Genomic DNA, 17820 nt, shown 5'->3' with positions numbered 1-17820 from the left:
CCTGGTTAAATAGTGCTAATGGCTGCAAGAAGGAAAGGCAAACAAATTTCAACAATGACTGTGATTTATATCTATTTTGTATTCCCTTTACCTGTCCCTGTCCAAGAGATATGGAAGTCAGTTTCTTTGAGAACCTCATTTCCTCTGCAAACTTGTAGAGATCGGCAGCTGGATCTGTGCCAGCTGAGAGGACAAACACAAGAGGTGAGGCTGGAGAAGATTCTTTGAACGCTATCGACAGATCAGCAGTCTGGGGCTCGATAAATTGCTGACCCAGGTGAGTGGCAACAAAATCCTGGTTTATTTTAAATAGAAAAATAAGAAATTTTTTAGATCACAATGCAGAAAGAGATAATGACAAAATACCTCACACAGTGTCATGTGACTATCCTATTCTATGGCTATCACATGACAAGAATTTCACGTCAATGTAACTGTTGAAATTTTAATACCAGTAAAAACAATTGTTAATGACAATTAACAATAAATAATGAATAATGAATTGATAATTGGCTCTTTGAGCCAATGGCTGCCTGTATTCTTCAAAACAGATACTTACACCAGTACTAGTATTACACGTCAATAGAAAAATTTATCTTGTATTTTTTTTAGACCGCTTAACTACAAATAAATTGTCTATGATATCACGAAGGTAGTGAAGATAAAGTCAAATGACAGTATGCTACATACCTGCATAGCATTTGTGACTTTATCCGCCCGGATACATCTCAGGACAAGAACCTTTTGGAAGCTGTCAAGTTTGGTGTTCCAATCGCCAGGCTGGTCCTCACGATGAGGGTCGACACTGTCAAAGATTCTCTTGTACCCCTCAAGGTGGTTGCAGAAGTCTTCAGCAAAGCTCGCAAATGTTTTCTTTTAGGAAATAATGTAAATTGGTATAAATAAAACACCTTAGTACTGATACAAAAGAAAATTAATAATAAAAATTTATTAGTAATGAATTAAGATGCAACTGAAAGTTTACAAGCTAAACTCAGTAATGATTATTCATAAAGATTATATCAATATTTATAGGATAAAATTAGTAATATTCTTATAGCTACAATTAATATTAATGAGATGTAATGAATATTTATAGAAGATGGAGCTCACATAATTAACTAATAGTAATCTGTATCTTACCAGAGATGCTATTGAGAGAATTTCCTTCCACGCTCTCTCTGACAACCATTCTTTAGCAGGGTTCAGGAGCTCCTTTGGAATCGTGGTTCCACCAGACAGCAGGAAGCGCCATTCATCCTGCAAAGCAAGGGCAATATTTGACAAGGTACAATGGTTTGGCATTTTATGAGACTTGTGAAATTTTTTAAAACTCAATTAGTAAATTCTAAGCAATTCAGTTTTTTTTTCTGTAAATTGTGGATATTATTGAAATAAATTAATTAAAAAAAAGGATATATCAAAATTTATTTTAAAAGAATAATAAAGTATAAAGCAATGTACGAAATGTATAACGTAAAAAAATGTATGCTGTAGATTAATTTATTAGAACGCATAGGAGGAGGAATCTAAAGATATACATTATAAATAAATAAACTATAACTTATGCATATTAGTATGATGAATAACATTAGGCAGACAATAGATTAGATAAACAGGATCTGGGAGTGACTGACAGATAATTCAGGCCTCATTAAACACCAGGCAGCGAGTGGGCATGACAACATGCAGACAATTGTATGCATAAAATTTACCATTGTTCAATCATTATTTTAATTTAAATATATTTTAAATTTTGCTTTTAATTCCTATTGTGAAATACTGAAATGTACTTTTATGTCATCAACATGTTTTAATGAAATCCTGATAATTTATTTATTAATTTATGAAAAAATTGATAAGAACATGTGATATATATTTTAGCAATAGTTGTAAATCTTTACCACTTTCATTTTTACTTTACAGGAATTCCTCCATAAAAAATATCGAACATTCAATATGTTTTAAAAAAAACAATACATTAATGCTTTATTAATGCAACAAACTTTGATAGTATCAATTAAAAAATTAATAGTATTAATTAAAAATAACAATATCAATAATAATACTAACAAAAATGATATTAAAATGATAATATAAATAATAATAAAGGTCCAAGTGCTGTCACTTCTATACTAATGCAACTAACCATGTTGATCTTGCCATCATTCTGCATAATTCGTGTACAGAGAAGGAAAGCAAACAGCAACTTGTGTTTCTCAAACAAACTGCGGCATACATTACTATACAAACTGAATGTAAAATAATCATTGATGTTCACAATACGCTGTGCAACATTCTCTGCAAAGAGAAAAAAAAAAATGGTTTCCAGAAATAATAATTTATTTAGAAAAAATAGTACCAGAAATGATGAACGTGAACATTGAGAAGTTGATAGATTAGTAGTAGGCCTAACCTACTGTATTTCCACAAATATTTAAAGACACACAATTAATTTGTTGAATGTTGGAAAAAGCCTACACTATCAAAAATTGATCAAACATTGTCTGACATATAAAAACCTGATGTGAATTTAAAGTAAATGGATTTAAAGTAAATGAAGTACGAAAAAAAGTTAAAAAGAAAATATACAGATAATATTGAAGTTAGGGGTGTTCTAAGCTCCAATAATAAGTAAGTCATACTGCAGTCTTGTTTGTAGCGTTGGTGGTTGTAAAGATAATGTAAAAGGCCGCACCTAGTAGCAGCACATGACCACAATAGAAGTACATACCTGCTCTTTCAGAGTTTGCAATGCCAGACAAGAAGATGTTGATGAACCACTCCAGAGAATACTGGTACATGGGATCAATGTTCGCAAGATCTGTTGTGCAGAAAAACAGCAGCTGGGTACGGACAGACACAGGAATGTACTGTGAACGTGTCTCATCTATTTCACGTTCTGTCTGCTCAGCGACTACCACTTTAGCCTACCAAACAAAAAAAGTATTGTATAATGGTGATAGAAAATGGTGAAAATTCTGTCACTGTTCTTTGTCATCATCATGCTCCTTTTCTGCTCGGTTTGTAATACAAGGAGCACCATCTCTGATTGGTGGATACATGCTTGAAAACTGCTACAGCAGAATATCATAAAATGACCTCTCATTTTTATTAGATTAATTTTTGTGACTGACCTGGATTTCATGTGCTTTGACCTTTGATGCTTCCAGGGTCGCAATGAGGTCAATATCGTCAACAGGGTTGCCCTCTGAGTTGCTAAGTCGTTCAAGAATCTTGTCCTCAATCTCTTTCAGTTCTTGCTTCATCTTAGCATTGCTAACAATCAACTGGTTCTTGGCCTCCTCAAGATCAGGTCGTTCCTCGGCTACTACCAGACCCAACAGTTGATCTTCAAGACCACTAAAGGTTGAAAGGAAAACATGTCAAAATTAATTTTAAAAGATACTGTCTGCTTACGAGTGAAAGTTAAAACAAGACAATTTTCTAAACAAGTAAAAATAAAGTTCCTATTGGTGTCTTTTATTTAGAATGATTTGCTCTAATGACCTATAAATTATAAAAAAAATGTAAAGAGTACTGTAGTTTAGTTTACTAAACTAAAACATATAGAGGGCAGTATCATTTATTAATTTGAGATTGTGATAGTCTGCAAGTGTAATTGATAGCAAACATTTACTGACAGACTTTACATAAAAAAGTGATGATTAAATTTTAAGGTAACTTACCTGGGTGACAAGGTGAAGTTGACAAGTGTTACCTTGGTGGATACCTCAGGTGTGTAATGTGGGTTGGGTAACTTGGTGGTGATGTAAAACTTGAAGTCATCGTGGTAAGGTATGACAGCATCACCTAGTTTGATCACGGTGCTTCCTTGCTGCTTGAATGTCTAAGAAAGAAATCATAGGAAATTTTTATAAATATGTCATCTACATGAAACCAGAGGCAAAGGAAGCATTGTGTGTTATTGTGACAGACACAAGATATAAAGCTTGTTTGCTATTATCAATTCTAGGAGTGAAGGCAGGATCAGGCAACATCTTGTATATGGTGAGTGACTAGTAAGACATTTTTCCCATTGTTTCCACAATCTTCTATAGTACTTTGTCAGAGGAGTTGAATAGCTTGGTGGTTAAGATGTTGTCCTTTCTATCCCAAATATCACTTCCCACCATTACATAAGACTAGATTATATTCTTAATATCAAATTTGTGATCAAGTTGTCATACTTGTCTGAGTAGGATGGGTTCAAGAGCTGGATCAAGTTCCTCTGCGATGTTCTCTAGTAGGCATGGTTTACCAAACCTTACAGCATTCTCAAGGCTTCTTAGGAAGTCCCTATCAGTTAGTTTGATCACATCAATACCATTGTCTTTTTCCTGTTATCAAAGTACAATAATTTAGAAATTTAATCACAGCTGTTTGTTTCTTATACCTATACCTATCAGTTCAATTCAATTTAAACAAAACATAAAAAAAAAAAAAAAAATTACAAATAGTGCCTATTCTAGTTGTAATAACTATTTATCTTGGGGGAGGGTGTGTTAGGTGCTAATAATGCCCTATCCTTAGCAACTATGCATCACAGGGTACAGGGTACTGCCTCTGTAACCATAATCAACATATGTATTTAAAAATTGTAAATATTGGTAGAACAAGAATATCTGTGGCAGACACTAACATAAGGTCAACAGATATGGAATAATATGCTAAGTTCATGGACTAAAAAAGAAAAGATTAATTAGCTTAAGCAGAAAGAAAAGATAAAAAAAGATATCGTAATATTCTACTTACTAGACTCTTGACCCATTTATTAGCCTGTCCTTGTGGGTCAATGAAGAGTGGCCATCTTTGGGAGAACTGAACGATCACACCGTTCTCCACCGAGAGGTTGTCTCGTGGCAGGCCAGCTATTTGCCAAGTACGTATTTTGACCGGGTCACCAAAAGCATTCTGGAAGCTGCAGTCACTTGTGTGAGGTACATGATGGGTATCTAAAGCTCTAATCCATTCTTCAGCCATTGAAAGTCTATATTCACCCTGGAACATGAATATTCATGTTTACACCAACTTTTATCCAATCAGTGAACTCCATTAGCTAAGTGGTAAACTTTATGATTTTTGTAAACACTCTATCCATTATGCTTATTATCCTATTACATATATCTCATTCTAAAACAACTATTAAGAGTAAATGTATATTATATAATTCCCTTATAAAAATGTGTACAAGATAAATGGTACATATAACAATAATTTAGTTACCGTGAATGGACCAAGATATGCAACATAGCCAGCGGAAACGACGACATCACCCACAATGCTGTCAATTATCTCATTCAGTTTTGATACAGATTCTTGCCAACGGTCTTTTTCATCAGCCAAGCCGCCTATCAGCTATATTATTGCAAAAGAAATAGTGAGATAAAGAATCAAAGTATGCAAAATAGACTACTATAAAACATTTTAATACATTTATATGGTTAAAATCATGTTAAATTAATGTAGAACTAATTTATTTTTAGCAAATAATTATGTGAAAGTATAAAATTTTACTGTTGTCTGAACATTATTATCCATGTATCATAGTATTATATCTGCCCCACCATGACAAAAAGAAGCAACTAACATTTTCATCGTTTTGAGTATTAAGGAATAAACATTTGTATTAGCCAGCTCCTATTCTCTTATCACTGTTAATACGATTAGGTCTTTTGTGTATGCAACCATTCATGCGTAAATGGAGCATGATGATTGGTCAGTTTATCCCCTACTTCCTTTTCTGGTGGTTTTTACTGTACTTTTAGACATTAGTCTGTTACTTCCTTTTTTTGTTGCTAATTACTTGTTAATTAGTGAGATTTGAGCATATTCAAATATATCAACATGTTCCAAATTATTAGTTCTTTGATTTTAACTAAAAAACTCATTTTTGAAAAATTGTCAGTTACTTCCTTTTGTCATGGTGGTTGTTCTTGGCTGTGAACCTAATAAACAAGCTATTAAGCTATTGTTCCACTTGACTGACCTTATCAGCTCTTCCCAATCGAGCCTCACACTGTTCACACTTCATCTCCAGCTCCTCTTTCTTGGCGACACAATCCCTGTATTTGGCCTGCAGGGTGGCAATACCATCCTCCACTTCACGTAGCCGGGCACGGGCTTCGTCCAGGATACGCTGCGTGGCGGCAAGATCTGCCTGGGCTATACGCAATTGTTCCTGTAGAAGGTAACAAATAAACATGATAAATTATTATCAAGGATATAGGATGATCATCTACCATTATATATCTTAAGAATCTTCATATTTACATTAGAATCAAAGAAAATGTATTGTCCGCAATACAATAAGGTACAGTTTAAATTTTGATCCCAGTGCTTAAACATTGGGTAAAAGAAATATATAAACAATAAAATTATATTTAAAACATATTAGTGTTTTAGTAGACATTAAACATTGAATATATCTAACGTACAAAAACATTATATTAAGTAGAGCACTTTAAAGATCATTTACTAATAAGCATAACAATATCTTTTTCAGCATTGTATCTTGTGTCAAATGTTGAAGTATATTTTGTACAATATTACAATACTTGAGAATATTAACTCACAAAAACTGAAATTATGGCATAATAATAATAATAATAATAATAATAATAATAATAATAATAATAATAATAATTACAGTATAGTAATATGCATGATGATGATGATGATAACTGCAATGGTAATAATGATAATACTAATAATTAGTAATGATTCAAGACAGTATATAAAAAAGTACAAAATATATAATAACACAAAAATATAACAGTGATGTATATAAAATACAAATTATTAACATATAAAACAGAGAAATAATACTGATCATGATATAATAAATAAAATTATGTTCAGTCTTACTAATCACATGAATAAGAACTGCTTTCCAACTGCACAAATAAATGTAGTATATTTAAATTAGATGTAACAAAGGGAAGACCATATAAGTATACACAACTTGTATATGTTTAATAATAGATTAAAGCATTTATGCTGTTATTGAAAGCTAAAATGTTATACACAGAGAAGGACATTTAAGAAAGGGAAAGGTGTAAATGGGGGGGGGAGGGGTAATAATGTGATAAGTGTGAAGTTATTCATCAATATTCATCCTATTTAATGAGACACAGAGGACATATAAACAAGGGCAAGGTGTAAATGGGGAAGAGTTATAATGTGATAAGTTAGTCCATATTCATCCAATCAAATTATAGCTATAAAGATCATAGCAAATTGCAAGAATTGGTAACACAAGCAATGTAGCACCACAAGTAGCATTCTGATGATGGTGATTACACAAAACTAAGATTAAGATGAGAACTTAGCTGTGAAAATACAATTGTTGGCTTTCATAAAGATCACATTACCGATATGGCTGACTTCACAGCTTCAACATTAATAAATAACATTTGATAGAAAAATATAAATCAAGTACAATTCAGAAAAATAGACATTTTGAGCATTACAGCTTTAATACCTGGTGCTCCAACATGTCCTCCTTAATACAGGTAATGAACCATTGAATGGGCAATTAAATAAGTTATTATGAAAATTAATAGAATAGTTAAAGACAAAAAATGTACACAAACTCAATGAGAAATATAGAAACAATACAAAGAAAATTGAGCAAATGATTTAATAACAATGATTCTACCTTCATGCATAAATTGATTTTTATGAGCTGTGTTAACATGCATGGATTGTGATGAATGGCACTAGCAAATGATTATATTGTAACATACAATAAGATATGCTAAGCATGGACCTACATTTCCATATCTAACTTAAGTGTTTACCAACTTAACAAGTTAAAAAAAATGTCACATTAATATATTTATGATTTGGCAAAAAAATGGAAAAAAATATAATGTTATGTCTTAATAATTTCTTTATAACACTCAAAATCATTTAGCGATAAATGTGCACATACATTTTAAACTGGTATTTTCAAAATGTTATGTTTTAAACACCACAACTCTAGGCTCAAAATGAAGTATATATTACAGAATTCAATCTACTACACCTACCCTCTTAGGTGCAACTGCCTTGGCTACGAAATGGTATTTATGCATAGCTCTAGCCCACTGACAGATGGATGTACACGCTTTGGACACCTTGGCAATGGCAGCAGGTGTGAACTCCTCACTGTCGATGTATGGTTGGATCTTATGAATCACACTGTCTGGTATATTATCCTATGAGAAAAAAAAAAGTATTCATAATATTTATAATTGCTGGTAAAATAGCAATATATTGCTGTTGTAGACACATGCCTCATTAGTTATTATATTTTAAAATTTTACCACAAATCTATACTAATTTGTGGCTGTATTAAAGCACATAATAAACATCATAATTATAAATATTCATAAATGTATAAAAATACAAGTAAAGTCTCGTCACTGTTTAATATTTCAACTCTTGAACATTTATCAAGGTGGGAAAGCATTGATAATTAAATAATAATAATAATAATAATAATAATAATAATAATAATAATAATAATAATAATGTAGTTTTATATAGCGTACATATATAAGATGCTCAGGGCACTTGATATGTGGACTAGAAACTCGACCAATGACTTTCTTCGTCCCTACGGGTCCCTTCGTGTATGTGCTACCCGGTAACCCGGTACCAGCAACTCTTGTCATCCACCACATAATATTAATTATGTAAATGAGCAATTAACCAGCTTCATCTTCTTAATGTAATTTTGCTTTCTGCCATACTTTAACCGAATCTTACCAGATCTCATTATCATTTACTATTATATCCACCACCACTAACACCACCAACAACAGTATGAAGAAAAAAAACAAGTGGTGTGAGAAGAACAATGGTAAATATAAGGATATCAAATTTGATAGTGCCCTCTTCATCAAGTGGCACATGAATATTATTCCTTTCAGACCATGACAATCCAAGCAATTACCAAGCCTCACCTTATCATAAGCAAATAGACTATCCAAAAACTTTCCTGGATCTTGAAGCAAGTTTTTGCCGGGTTCCCAGTAATCGTCCACCTTCGTTCCTGGTTTTTCACCAGGAACTTTCTTTGGTTTTATTCCCTTCATGATGCACACAGCTTCAATCACCATCCTCACACCTGCTGGAGGGCGCTGCATAGCACGTACCTGGTAAACAGATTCAAAGGTAATGTTAGAGGGCACTAATGTACTTCTTGTTAAAGAAAAGGAATCTGAATATGAAAATAAAGGGATTCAAACCTGGGACATTCTGTTGTCTATGCATTAACGGCTCTGATGTCTATGCTGCCGCACATACCAACAGGGCTATTGAGGCTTCATTTGGAATTCAAATCCAATTAAAGCCAATTCACTCCTTTGCAAATGCATATTTGAACAGCACTAGTTCTAGATGCACCACAAATAACAGAGATCAAGCATTCAATATATATTATATATACTATTGATAGATTGTTTCAAGACACTTAAATAAATAATAAGTACATAAATAAAAATAACCATAAAAAAAATAATGCATGTATACAATTATCACATTATGAACATACCTCAACCACATCGGTTCTATTGAGGGATTTCAAGCTTGCGAGTGCAGCATCCAGTGCCGGGAGTGCTTCATTCAAGTCCCTCTGAGCTGAGTCAGCTATAGCCTGGGTCTCCTTAGCTTTAGCTGTTGCCTGTTCCTCCTCCTTCTGCACCACAGCTTTTGTTTCATTAGCTATTACAGTATCCTCTGCGATCTTCTTCATTGTCACCTCTGTCTCCTTAGCCGCCTCCTCCAACATTGGCCTCATCGTTTCTAGCTCCTCTTGCATCTTAGTGACTTCATCTGCTGTGTGTAGCAACTTATCTAGACCAGTTTTCGTCCTGTTTCTTGCTGTTTTCAGGGCGTTCGTCTTGAGACCGATAAGCTTTGAGAAGATGCCAAGCAACTCAAGATAACTGGTGGGAGTGACATAATTATGCCTGGACAACTCCGCAAGGTACTGAATAGACTTATCAGCAACCGACTGATGAATATCAACACACACATTAACCTATAGAAAAAAAAAATACATAAAAACTAATTATATATATCAAACTGTATTTTCATAGGATATAAAATATCTCTAAAATATAATGCAATACTAATTAATATAAAGTATTTTGAGTAACTTAATACAGTATAATGATTCAAATACTTATTAAGTGTATTTTTAAATTTATTTTTGTATTTAAAACATTGTTTCACGATATTACAGCCACAGCGAAAAGCTGAAATAATATAATATTCACATTAAAATGGTACAAAAACAATGATCAAGAAGTCACATTAAAATGGTACAAAACAATAATTAAATAGGTGGCATATCACCAAAAACATCGATGCAAATAAAAAGTAAAATGAATTTTTATTAATTATTTGAAAGTATTGTTTTTTATACTGTTCTTAAAATAATTCTTTTGTAGCACCAGTCTCTCATGCGAGTCTTATCCAGAAACAATTCACTTGTCGCTTTCATGGTCTATGTGTAGTTTTATTATGAGGTGGAGATTTAGGAATTAAATAATTTGAATAATAGTTAAAAAGATCCTTAAAATAAAAAAATACCATACCAATCCTTCATTAATCTCATCATTATCATCCAATTCTGTAATTTCTTTCAAGAAGTTCTGTGCAACAGATCTCAAAGCATCCCTAGGCCACTCGCTGAACCAATCAATTGTACAACAGTTTACCAGCGAAGGGAACTGCCTCAATCGTGCACGGAATATCTCACCGATGGGGCTAATTTAGGGAAGTATAAAAAAACAAATTTATTGAATAACATAGCACATTTTTTTTCACAAAAATTATAGTTTATAATATGAAAATAATGATTCTCATATAAAGTAATATATCAACTATATTGCAAGGTTAATATCATTACTAATTATATATTGTGTTAGTATTATGATATGGTTAGCTTTTGCACAGATGATTCTATATTTATGTATAATCCACAATTATTACCATTTCCAAAATAAATAAAATAATTGTGAATACATCTAGGCCCCCTTACCTCATGCACAGCACAGTGTGTGTATTGCTCTTGACCCGCTTTGTGTAGGCTGAGAACAAATTAGCTTTGGTAGCCTGAAGGCCTGCCTCTTGTACAATAGGTTTCATTGCATTGTATATCTCATCCAACTCATCAAAACCATAGATGTTAGGCACATCTCCAGAATTCAGTATGTTGTTGATGTCTTCTAGGAACGACTCACTCTTAATCTATCATAAAAGGAAAATAAAAATCAAGATTTCTTCTCTTGTGCTTTTGGAGATCACTTATCAAAAAAAATGATGTTTATGATGATTATTTAATTTAAAAAAAATTATTATACCTGGGTGTCACTGAATAGAAATACTATTGGGTTGTTTTCTAAACCAGCTTTCAACATCACTTTCTTCAAGTCGTCCCTCCATTCATTCATGCCATAATTTTTAGACAGCTCTATCTGGAAACAGTCATATTCAGCCCTAGACAACAATAAAAATGCACTTTTTATATTTAGGGTATATGCACTATTAATTAAATTTTATTGGTATTTGTATTATTACATTACCAAAGCAAGATTATGCAGTACTTAGTGGAAGTGCGTATGGAAGTATCATATTAGTAAAGCTCTAAGTTTCCTGGCTTCAGATTGTGAGTCTGGGCTTACGGATTGCTGGAAGAAAGAACATCCAAGTTTTGACTTACATGTGAGCAGCTAGCCTCGTCAAACTCTGTCGCCCACTGCCCCCTACTCCCAGCAACAGAGCATTACCCAGTGGTTGCCTTATGACACGGCTGATACGGCACACATGCTTCACGGCGTCCATGAAGAGTACAAGGCGCATTCGTGCTGTGTTCACCTGGTTGTAATCTTCAAGGTACTCTTCTAAAATGGTTACCATCTAAAATGTAGAAATTTACAGAAATCACAAGTAACGTTGGTAATCAATGACTAAGGTACTTACCAGGGTGAATACACTCCCTGTCTTTCCTTACTAATATTGGATCTAGTCTCAAATATACGAGGAAGCTAAACTGCTGGACATACGATTCATTTACTTTTTGGGTAGGTTGTGCTAAAGGGAGACCAGCCATATAACAGTTTACACAGATATGTATATAAAGAAATAGATTTAATACAATTATACACAGAATTTACTTTTATAATCTTTTAAGCTCTATGATGAGTAACAAGAACTGACTCCAATACGGAGGACAAATATATACCTTAGTGTGATCCATAATCTCTGCATAGATCTTATTGTCAACGTTTGGGATCATGAAATCACCATAGATCAACGGATCACTGTGGACCACCTCTGCTGGGTCTGCTTTAAACGTCTCCACCATTTGTTTAGTGAGCAAATTATCAAACCACTCACGGTCTTCATCGTTCACCAGACGGTCCTTGAACACGCGGCAGTTCTCGTGGAACCACACACGCAGAAGACCAGACAGGTTTTCAATTTTGCTTGCATCAACCATCAACATGCCTGAAATAGAATTGGGTTAATAATGATAATATAAAAAAATACTTAAAAATATGTTTGAGCTGAGCACATAAACACCTGCATGTGAAAATATTTAGTTCCAATTGTCTTCTGAATGAACCTTTAACCTAAGCCCCGCCCCTTGGATATTATTGTTAAGGTCCACAAAACATGTGCACTTGTGGGACAACACGTTTGTTAGTAAGACGCGCACATATTCCTGGCGATGTTCCTATTGGTCAGTTGTTCAGTTTGATTGACACTCAGAAAAGACCTATTCTAGGATGCAATTTGGCAACAGACACACGACAGTCACAAATGATTGAATCTGTTCTACATTCTCATCATTGTGCAAACCAAAAGCTCGCTATTACTTTACCTTGAAACACTTTGGAGAGATCTCTGAGATTGAATGTGTAATGGCTCTTGGCTGGGGTGGGTAGAAGCTGTGTTGTGACGGTCTCGTAGACTTCAATTGATGAGTTCACAAGCTCATGACAGAACTCATTGATAGACTGGTTGTCACCTGTACAATTTTAATTAGAGAAAATAAATCAATAAAAATTAAATTACTTTTTTACTGTTACAGTTGCAAATGTATTTGATAAGTTTGAAATACTAATATTTACATTATATCGAGCCAAATTTTTAGCTGATGAATTGTCAAATTCACAATTGTAGTTTCTATCAAGATGGAAGGAAAGTATACAAAATGCACTAAAAACAGTGGTATCAATATTGTGACAGTATCTGGTTTTTTCATATAATTTTTATAGGCTAGGGATTCAATATTGCCCTCAACTTACCAAGCCAACATCTTAGGATGGTAGAGAAAATACGCGATTTACTGGCATGTTCCATTTCACAGAATGACAGATAGTTGAAATGCCGCATGAGACGTGTTGTAACTGGGTTACGACCGCCACCAGGGGGACCCATAGCGCATACGAAAGTGATGTCAACAAGTTCACGGAATGCACCTGAAATATGTTAATAATTGAATATGTTGAAGAAGTTGTAATAAAGGAAAGTATTAATTATAAAGCATATTATATGTCAAGAGGCATATAAATCCTTTGCAGCATGCCTTCTCACAGGGCATTACATCATGATTGTTAGATTAGATAATTAAATAAATTAAGTAGACCTACATCTTCCAAGATGCATAGAAAAATCATGTGAATTTACAGTAGAACCATCTAACGCACAAACATTACATGGGCCTCACCTATTTGCTTTCTGTCATACCATCCTTTGTGGTCCATCCACTGCCTGAGCAGCTCAATAGGAGGCTGTGCGCCATAGACTTCGAGGGCGGGCATGTTTAAGTCATCTACAAACAAGACAAAGTATTTGCCAAGAGGTGGTCCAAACACACCCTTGCGTCTGTAAAAAACAAAAAAAATAGTCAAGAGGCATACTTTAAATGTCAAAACTCATCAATGCCACTTCAATGTACATTATTTTTATCATAATGTCACTAATTACTAATACACTGGTCATTGGAACAATTAAATGCCTACAGAACACATACAGTACTCAGGTCTTTCAAGTACAGAATATTGCAACTAGTAATCAATGCATTAACATTCTGCTCATTAAGGGACCACATAATTAATATTCTTATATTCTCATATTCTTGTTTTTACATTACTAGGAGAAATTATACTACTCTATTCCAAAAATTTAAAAGCTCATAGCAGAAGGATATGAATATATATTATTTTCATGTTTCAGTGGTGCATAAGGAATTATTTCTTGATCATTTCATTGAAAGTAATGAATACCTCAGCATAACCATGGAGGTATAAATAAATCTCCATGGTACAATAACACCATGGCAAAGTGTCACATTACTGGGCCTTCTTGAATACAACAAACAAGGAGCAGACATACAGTACCTTTTGTCAAGCTTGCTGTCAATGAGATCCTGCGTTTGGTTAGCACTTGTTCTTGCGGAGAATGAGATGAAGTTGCTGAGGAAATCCTTGGGCATACTCTTCAGCAGCTTATCAGCGATGGTCAGTGTTTTACCTGTACCTGTATCACCAACACACAGTACCTGAAGTGCAAAGGTCATGATGAAATAATAAATGGCAAAAGCTATAAGCTATAATGCAAATGCCATGATAAATCAATAGAAAGCAAAGCAAAAAATGAAGTAATATAGAGCAAAGGTCATAGTGTATTAATACAGGCAAAGGTCATAACACTAAATAGTACAAAGGTCACAGTAGATTCACTACTTTCAAACCTCTCCTGGGAGGTGATAAAAAGTACTATGAATCATTTATACTTTGTTTTATTCTTTAGTCACATTGTCCAATGAGCTATATTATTTTATTATTTTCAGTGCAAATACTTACCTGTTTCTTGTTGACAAGTAAAGTCTCAATAAGCCATGATCCTCGTACAGTGTCTGGCGTGGGGACAATGATGTCAGCATATGGCGTTTCTGGCGAAATCTTACATTGAGCAACGCCGTCCATCCAATCAACCCAGCGAATCTGAAAATTATGAATAAATTAAAATTAATCAGTAATAACCAAAAGCAAATAAAAACATTTGTAAATATTTAAATATTGTTTAAACGAAATATAACTATAGCATTTGTGTTTTTATTGTTATTATTTGGAGAGGAAAATGGAAATAAATTATATAACTATATAGTACAACCCCTCCTTTGGGACACCCATATTAAGGGGACACATTTTCAGTCAAACATGCTACTTCATATCTTGTAACACAACAGCCAACCCATATTCAGGGGACATTCTAATATTAAGGGGACACATTTTTGGTCTCGAATACCTTTAATAGGTATTCTTCTGTAATTGGGATTTTTTCTGAATAATTCTTATGGAGACCATACTTCTATAAACTTAGTGAAAAATGAGTTCTTCAGAGAAATCTATTCATACTCATCCTAAAATAATAGATTAGCTTTTAATATATGAATTGTCTGAGTATCATTAATAGCCTAAAATAAAGCCTGTGCCCTTGTTTCTAAACTGCCTGATGGTGATTTGGTGATCTCGATATTGCTAGTGCTTGGCCCAAGGAGGGCCCATTATCTGGTCTATTATATAGCTTGGCTCTTTCTGCTTTCAGCTCTATCTGATATATAGCTAGGCTCTGCTTCCAGTACAATCTGGTCTATCTAGGATCTCAATCATTCCTGTTGGCAATTGCTAAGCTCTGCCTCATTTTTGGTCTATTGCTAGGCTATCTGTCTATTGCTAGGCCTCTGATTCTAACCTCATCAAGTTCTATAACTATTTTCTGAAATGAATACGCTTCAGGAATCTGAAATTAAAACACAATTAATGTCAAATTCTTGGACAGCAAAATAGCACTCCTAACAAGGCCCAATAAAATGCATTTCATTGCAAAGCTTAGAGGGAATAATGATGTAAACTGACTGTTCTAGGGGCTTATATAAGATAAACTTAATCATCCCTGCATCTAAGTCATTTGAAAGTCATTAAAAAATATATACTATATTAACAAATTAGGTTTTTTTCCCCCAAAATATTATATTTCCTATAAAACATTTTTTTAAATACAGTTAGTTTTTACAAACTTTACTTTTAATAAATAATAACTTAACAAATTTTCAGATTTATTCAGCTATATTTAGTGTGCTATGACTTTGTGATATGCATTACCTCTTTCTTCTTGTCTGCATCACCTTCATCTTCTTCGTCATCTCCCTTGGAAAATTTAGTTACACCACCATCATCCAATTTGTAATCGTAAACCAAGTGATCAGGTGGAAACAGTATTTTCACCTTTAGGAATTGAATGAAATGGTAAGTATCATTGATGCATATATTTTGTTGGGATTGTCACTTCTGAGATATCCATAAAACTGAAGCACGCTGTGTAAAATATGACCTACTGTAGGTCTAGTAGGCCTAGGGCCATGTGGCACCTTAAACTACTGAAAAACTAGACGGTGGTGCTGGCTGGCTATTCCTTTCCTGCAGTAATGGTTAGCTGGGCTACTTCAGAATTTTAGTTTACTAAACTACAATTTATATTAATTTATATGTACGTGCATAAAACCCACAGCATTTTGAACTATAAATACAATTCTATTACTATTTATTTATTTATTCCACACACAGTTTCTTTAAAATTTATTATCTGCTGAAGAAATAATACACATACATTTTCTTTTTTCATCTTTTCTCTCAACCAATCGCTAAATTTCCTCCTGCTATCTCCATCAATGGTACCACCTATGCTCCATATCAATGAGAAGATGAACCAAGGCTCAATCAGTTCCTCAATACGCATCAGACTCTCGGCAGGCAGAGGCCTATCACCCTAAAAAAAAAATTTCATTCTTAATGAAATATAAACAATTGTTTTTGTTCAAATTGTATAGAGAGGAAAAAACATAATTTATGAAAAGAATAAGAATTGAAATAAATAAATAACAAGTAATTTAATCAATTTCCATTCAAATTTTGACATTTTTCTTCTTGTATTTTGCCTAATCTTCAATATATTTTGCCAAACCTTCAAAAAATTATTTTTAAAAATCGATTCTTGTATATCTCTTATCTCAATCATAGCAAACAAAAAATACTAAGACAACATTGTCAATTATTTTTTAAGGGTGTGTTAGTAAAAAGAACAATTACAATCGTTGGTACATTTAAATGACAGCAAATCTAATTTGTGATAAGGGGCAATGTGAAAAGGTCCTCTTTTAAATATTTAATAAAAAGATGATATATTCAATCAAGCTCCTCATCTGCTCTAATACCAAGGTGAGGACTTTTGTGGTGATACTCCTCCACTAAACTCTGAGACTAAACTACAATGTTCTTTAAAAAAATACACATGGTTGATGATGTGGTAAAACAAAATATGTCGCTCAATCACAATGACATTTGATAATCATGGTTGGTTGTTTAGCATTTTTCTTCTTTTGCTTTTTCTGAATTCTAGGTTCAGTACCAACAATCTACACACATGTTGGTTAACAAAACAATAACCATGGGACTAAAATCCTGGTGAACATATCAATCAAAACTTGAAATGTGGTCTTTTGGAACCTCTTACAAGTATTTTGAGCTCCATCTTGGTAAAAAATATCAATTCTAGATTTCCTAGATTGGGCAACACAGAGTTTTTCTTGGTCTCATAAAAGCCTAAACGCTGTGGGAATCTATATTTCAGTATGTGACAAAATAATGATATGAAATACTGTCAAAGAAATCTATGATTTTTGTAATGAAAGTACTAAAAGATGATAAAATATCTTCAACCTATACATCTACAGAGGGTGGTGATTTGTATGTAAGA

General features: G+C 33.4%; 1 protein-coding gene across 4 annotated transcripts in view; it reads right to left on the bottom strand.

The window, feature by feature from the left end:
- The window catches only part of LOC117105072 (dynein heavy chain 1, axonemal-like), a 40106-nt gene that overhangs the window by 12343 nt on the left and 9943 nt on the right, over positions 1-17820 (bottom strand). For 3 of the 4 annotated variants that reach the window (XM_033246090.1, XM_033246091.1, XM_033246092.1), the window contains 26 exons: positions 16675-16833; positions 16170-16292; positions 14868-15008; positions 14403-14563; positions 13730-13887; positions 13308-13481; positions 12881-13027; positions 12239-12504; positions 11717-11913; positions 11358-11493; positions 11036-11244; positions 10590-10761; positions 9542-10030; positions 8952-9143; positions 8034-8201; positions 5990-6181; positions 5227-5358; positions 4756-5001; positions 4191-4340; positions 3690-3850; positions 3138-3363; positions 2735-2930; positions 2150-2301; positions 1144-1260; positions 691-873; positions 92-295 (listed from right to left, as the gene is read on the bottom strand). In XM_033246090.1, coding sequence (XP_033101981.1) covers positions 92-295; positions 691-873; positions 1144-1260; positions 2150-2301; positions 2735-2930; positions 3138-3363; positions 3690-3850; positions 4191-4340; positions 4756-5001; positions 5227-5358; positions 5990-6181; positions 8034-8201; positions 8952-9143; positions 9542-10030; positions 10590-10761; positions 11036-11244; positions 11358-11493; positions 11717-11913; positions 12239-12504; positions 12881-13027; positions 13308-13481; positions 13730-13887; positions 14403-14563; positions 14868-15008; positions 16170-16292; positions 16675-16833 — 4851 coding nt within the window. Of the gene's footprint in view, positions 1-91; positions 296-690; positions 874-1143; positions 1261-2149; positions 2302-2734; positions 2931-3137; positions 3364-3689; positions 3851-4190; positions 4341-4755; positions 5002-5226; positions 5359-5989; positions 6182-8033; positions 8202-8951; positions 9144-9541; positions 10031-10589; positions 10762-11035; positions 11245-11357; positions 11494-11716; positions 11914-12238; positions 12505-12880; positions 13028-13307; positions 13482-13729; positions 13888-14402; positions 14564-14867; positions 15009-16169; positions 16293-16672; positions 16834-17820 lie in introns of all 4 variants that reach the window. The other variant, XM_033246089.1, reaches the window with a different exon arrangement.

Source organism: Anneissia japonica, unplaced genomic scaffold (genome assembly GCF_011630105.1).
Source record: "Anneissia japonica isolate Jap-2015-1 unplaced genomic scaffold, ASM1163010v1 scaffold287834_len5846547_cov211, whole genome shotgun sequence".
NCBI lineage: Eukaryota > Metazoa > Echinodermata > Crinoidea > Comatulida > Comatulidae > Anneissia > Anneissia japonica.
Note: the sequence above shows the minus strand (reverse complement) of the source record. Positions and strands in the feature narration are given on the sequence as shown.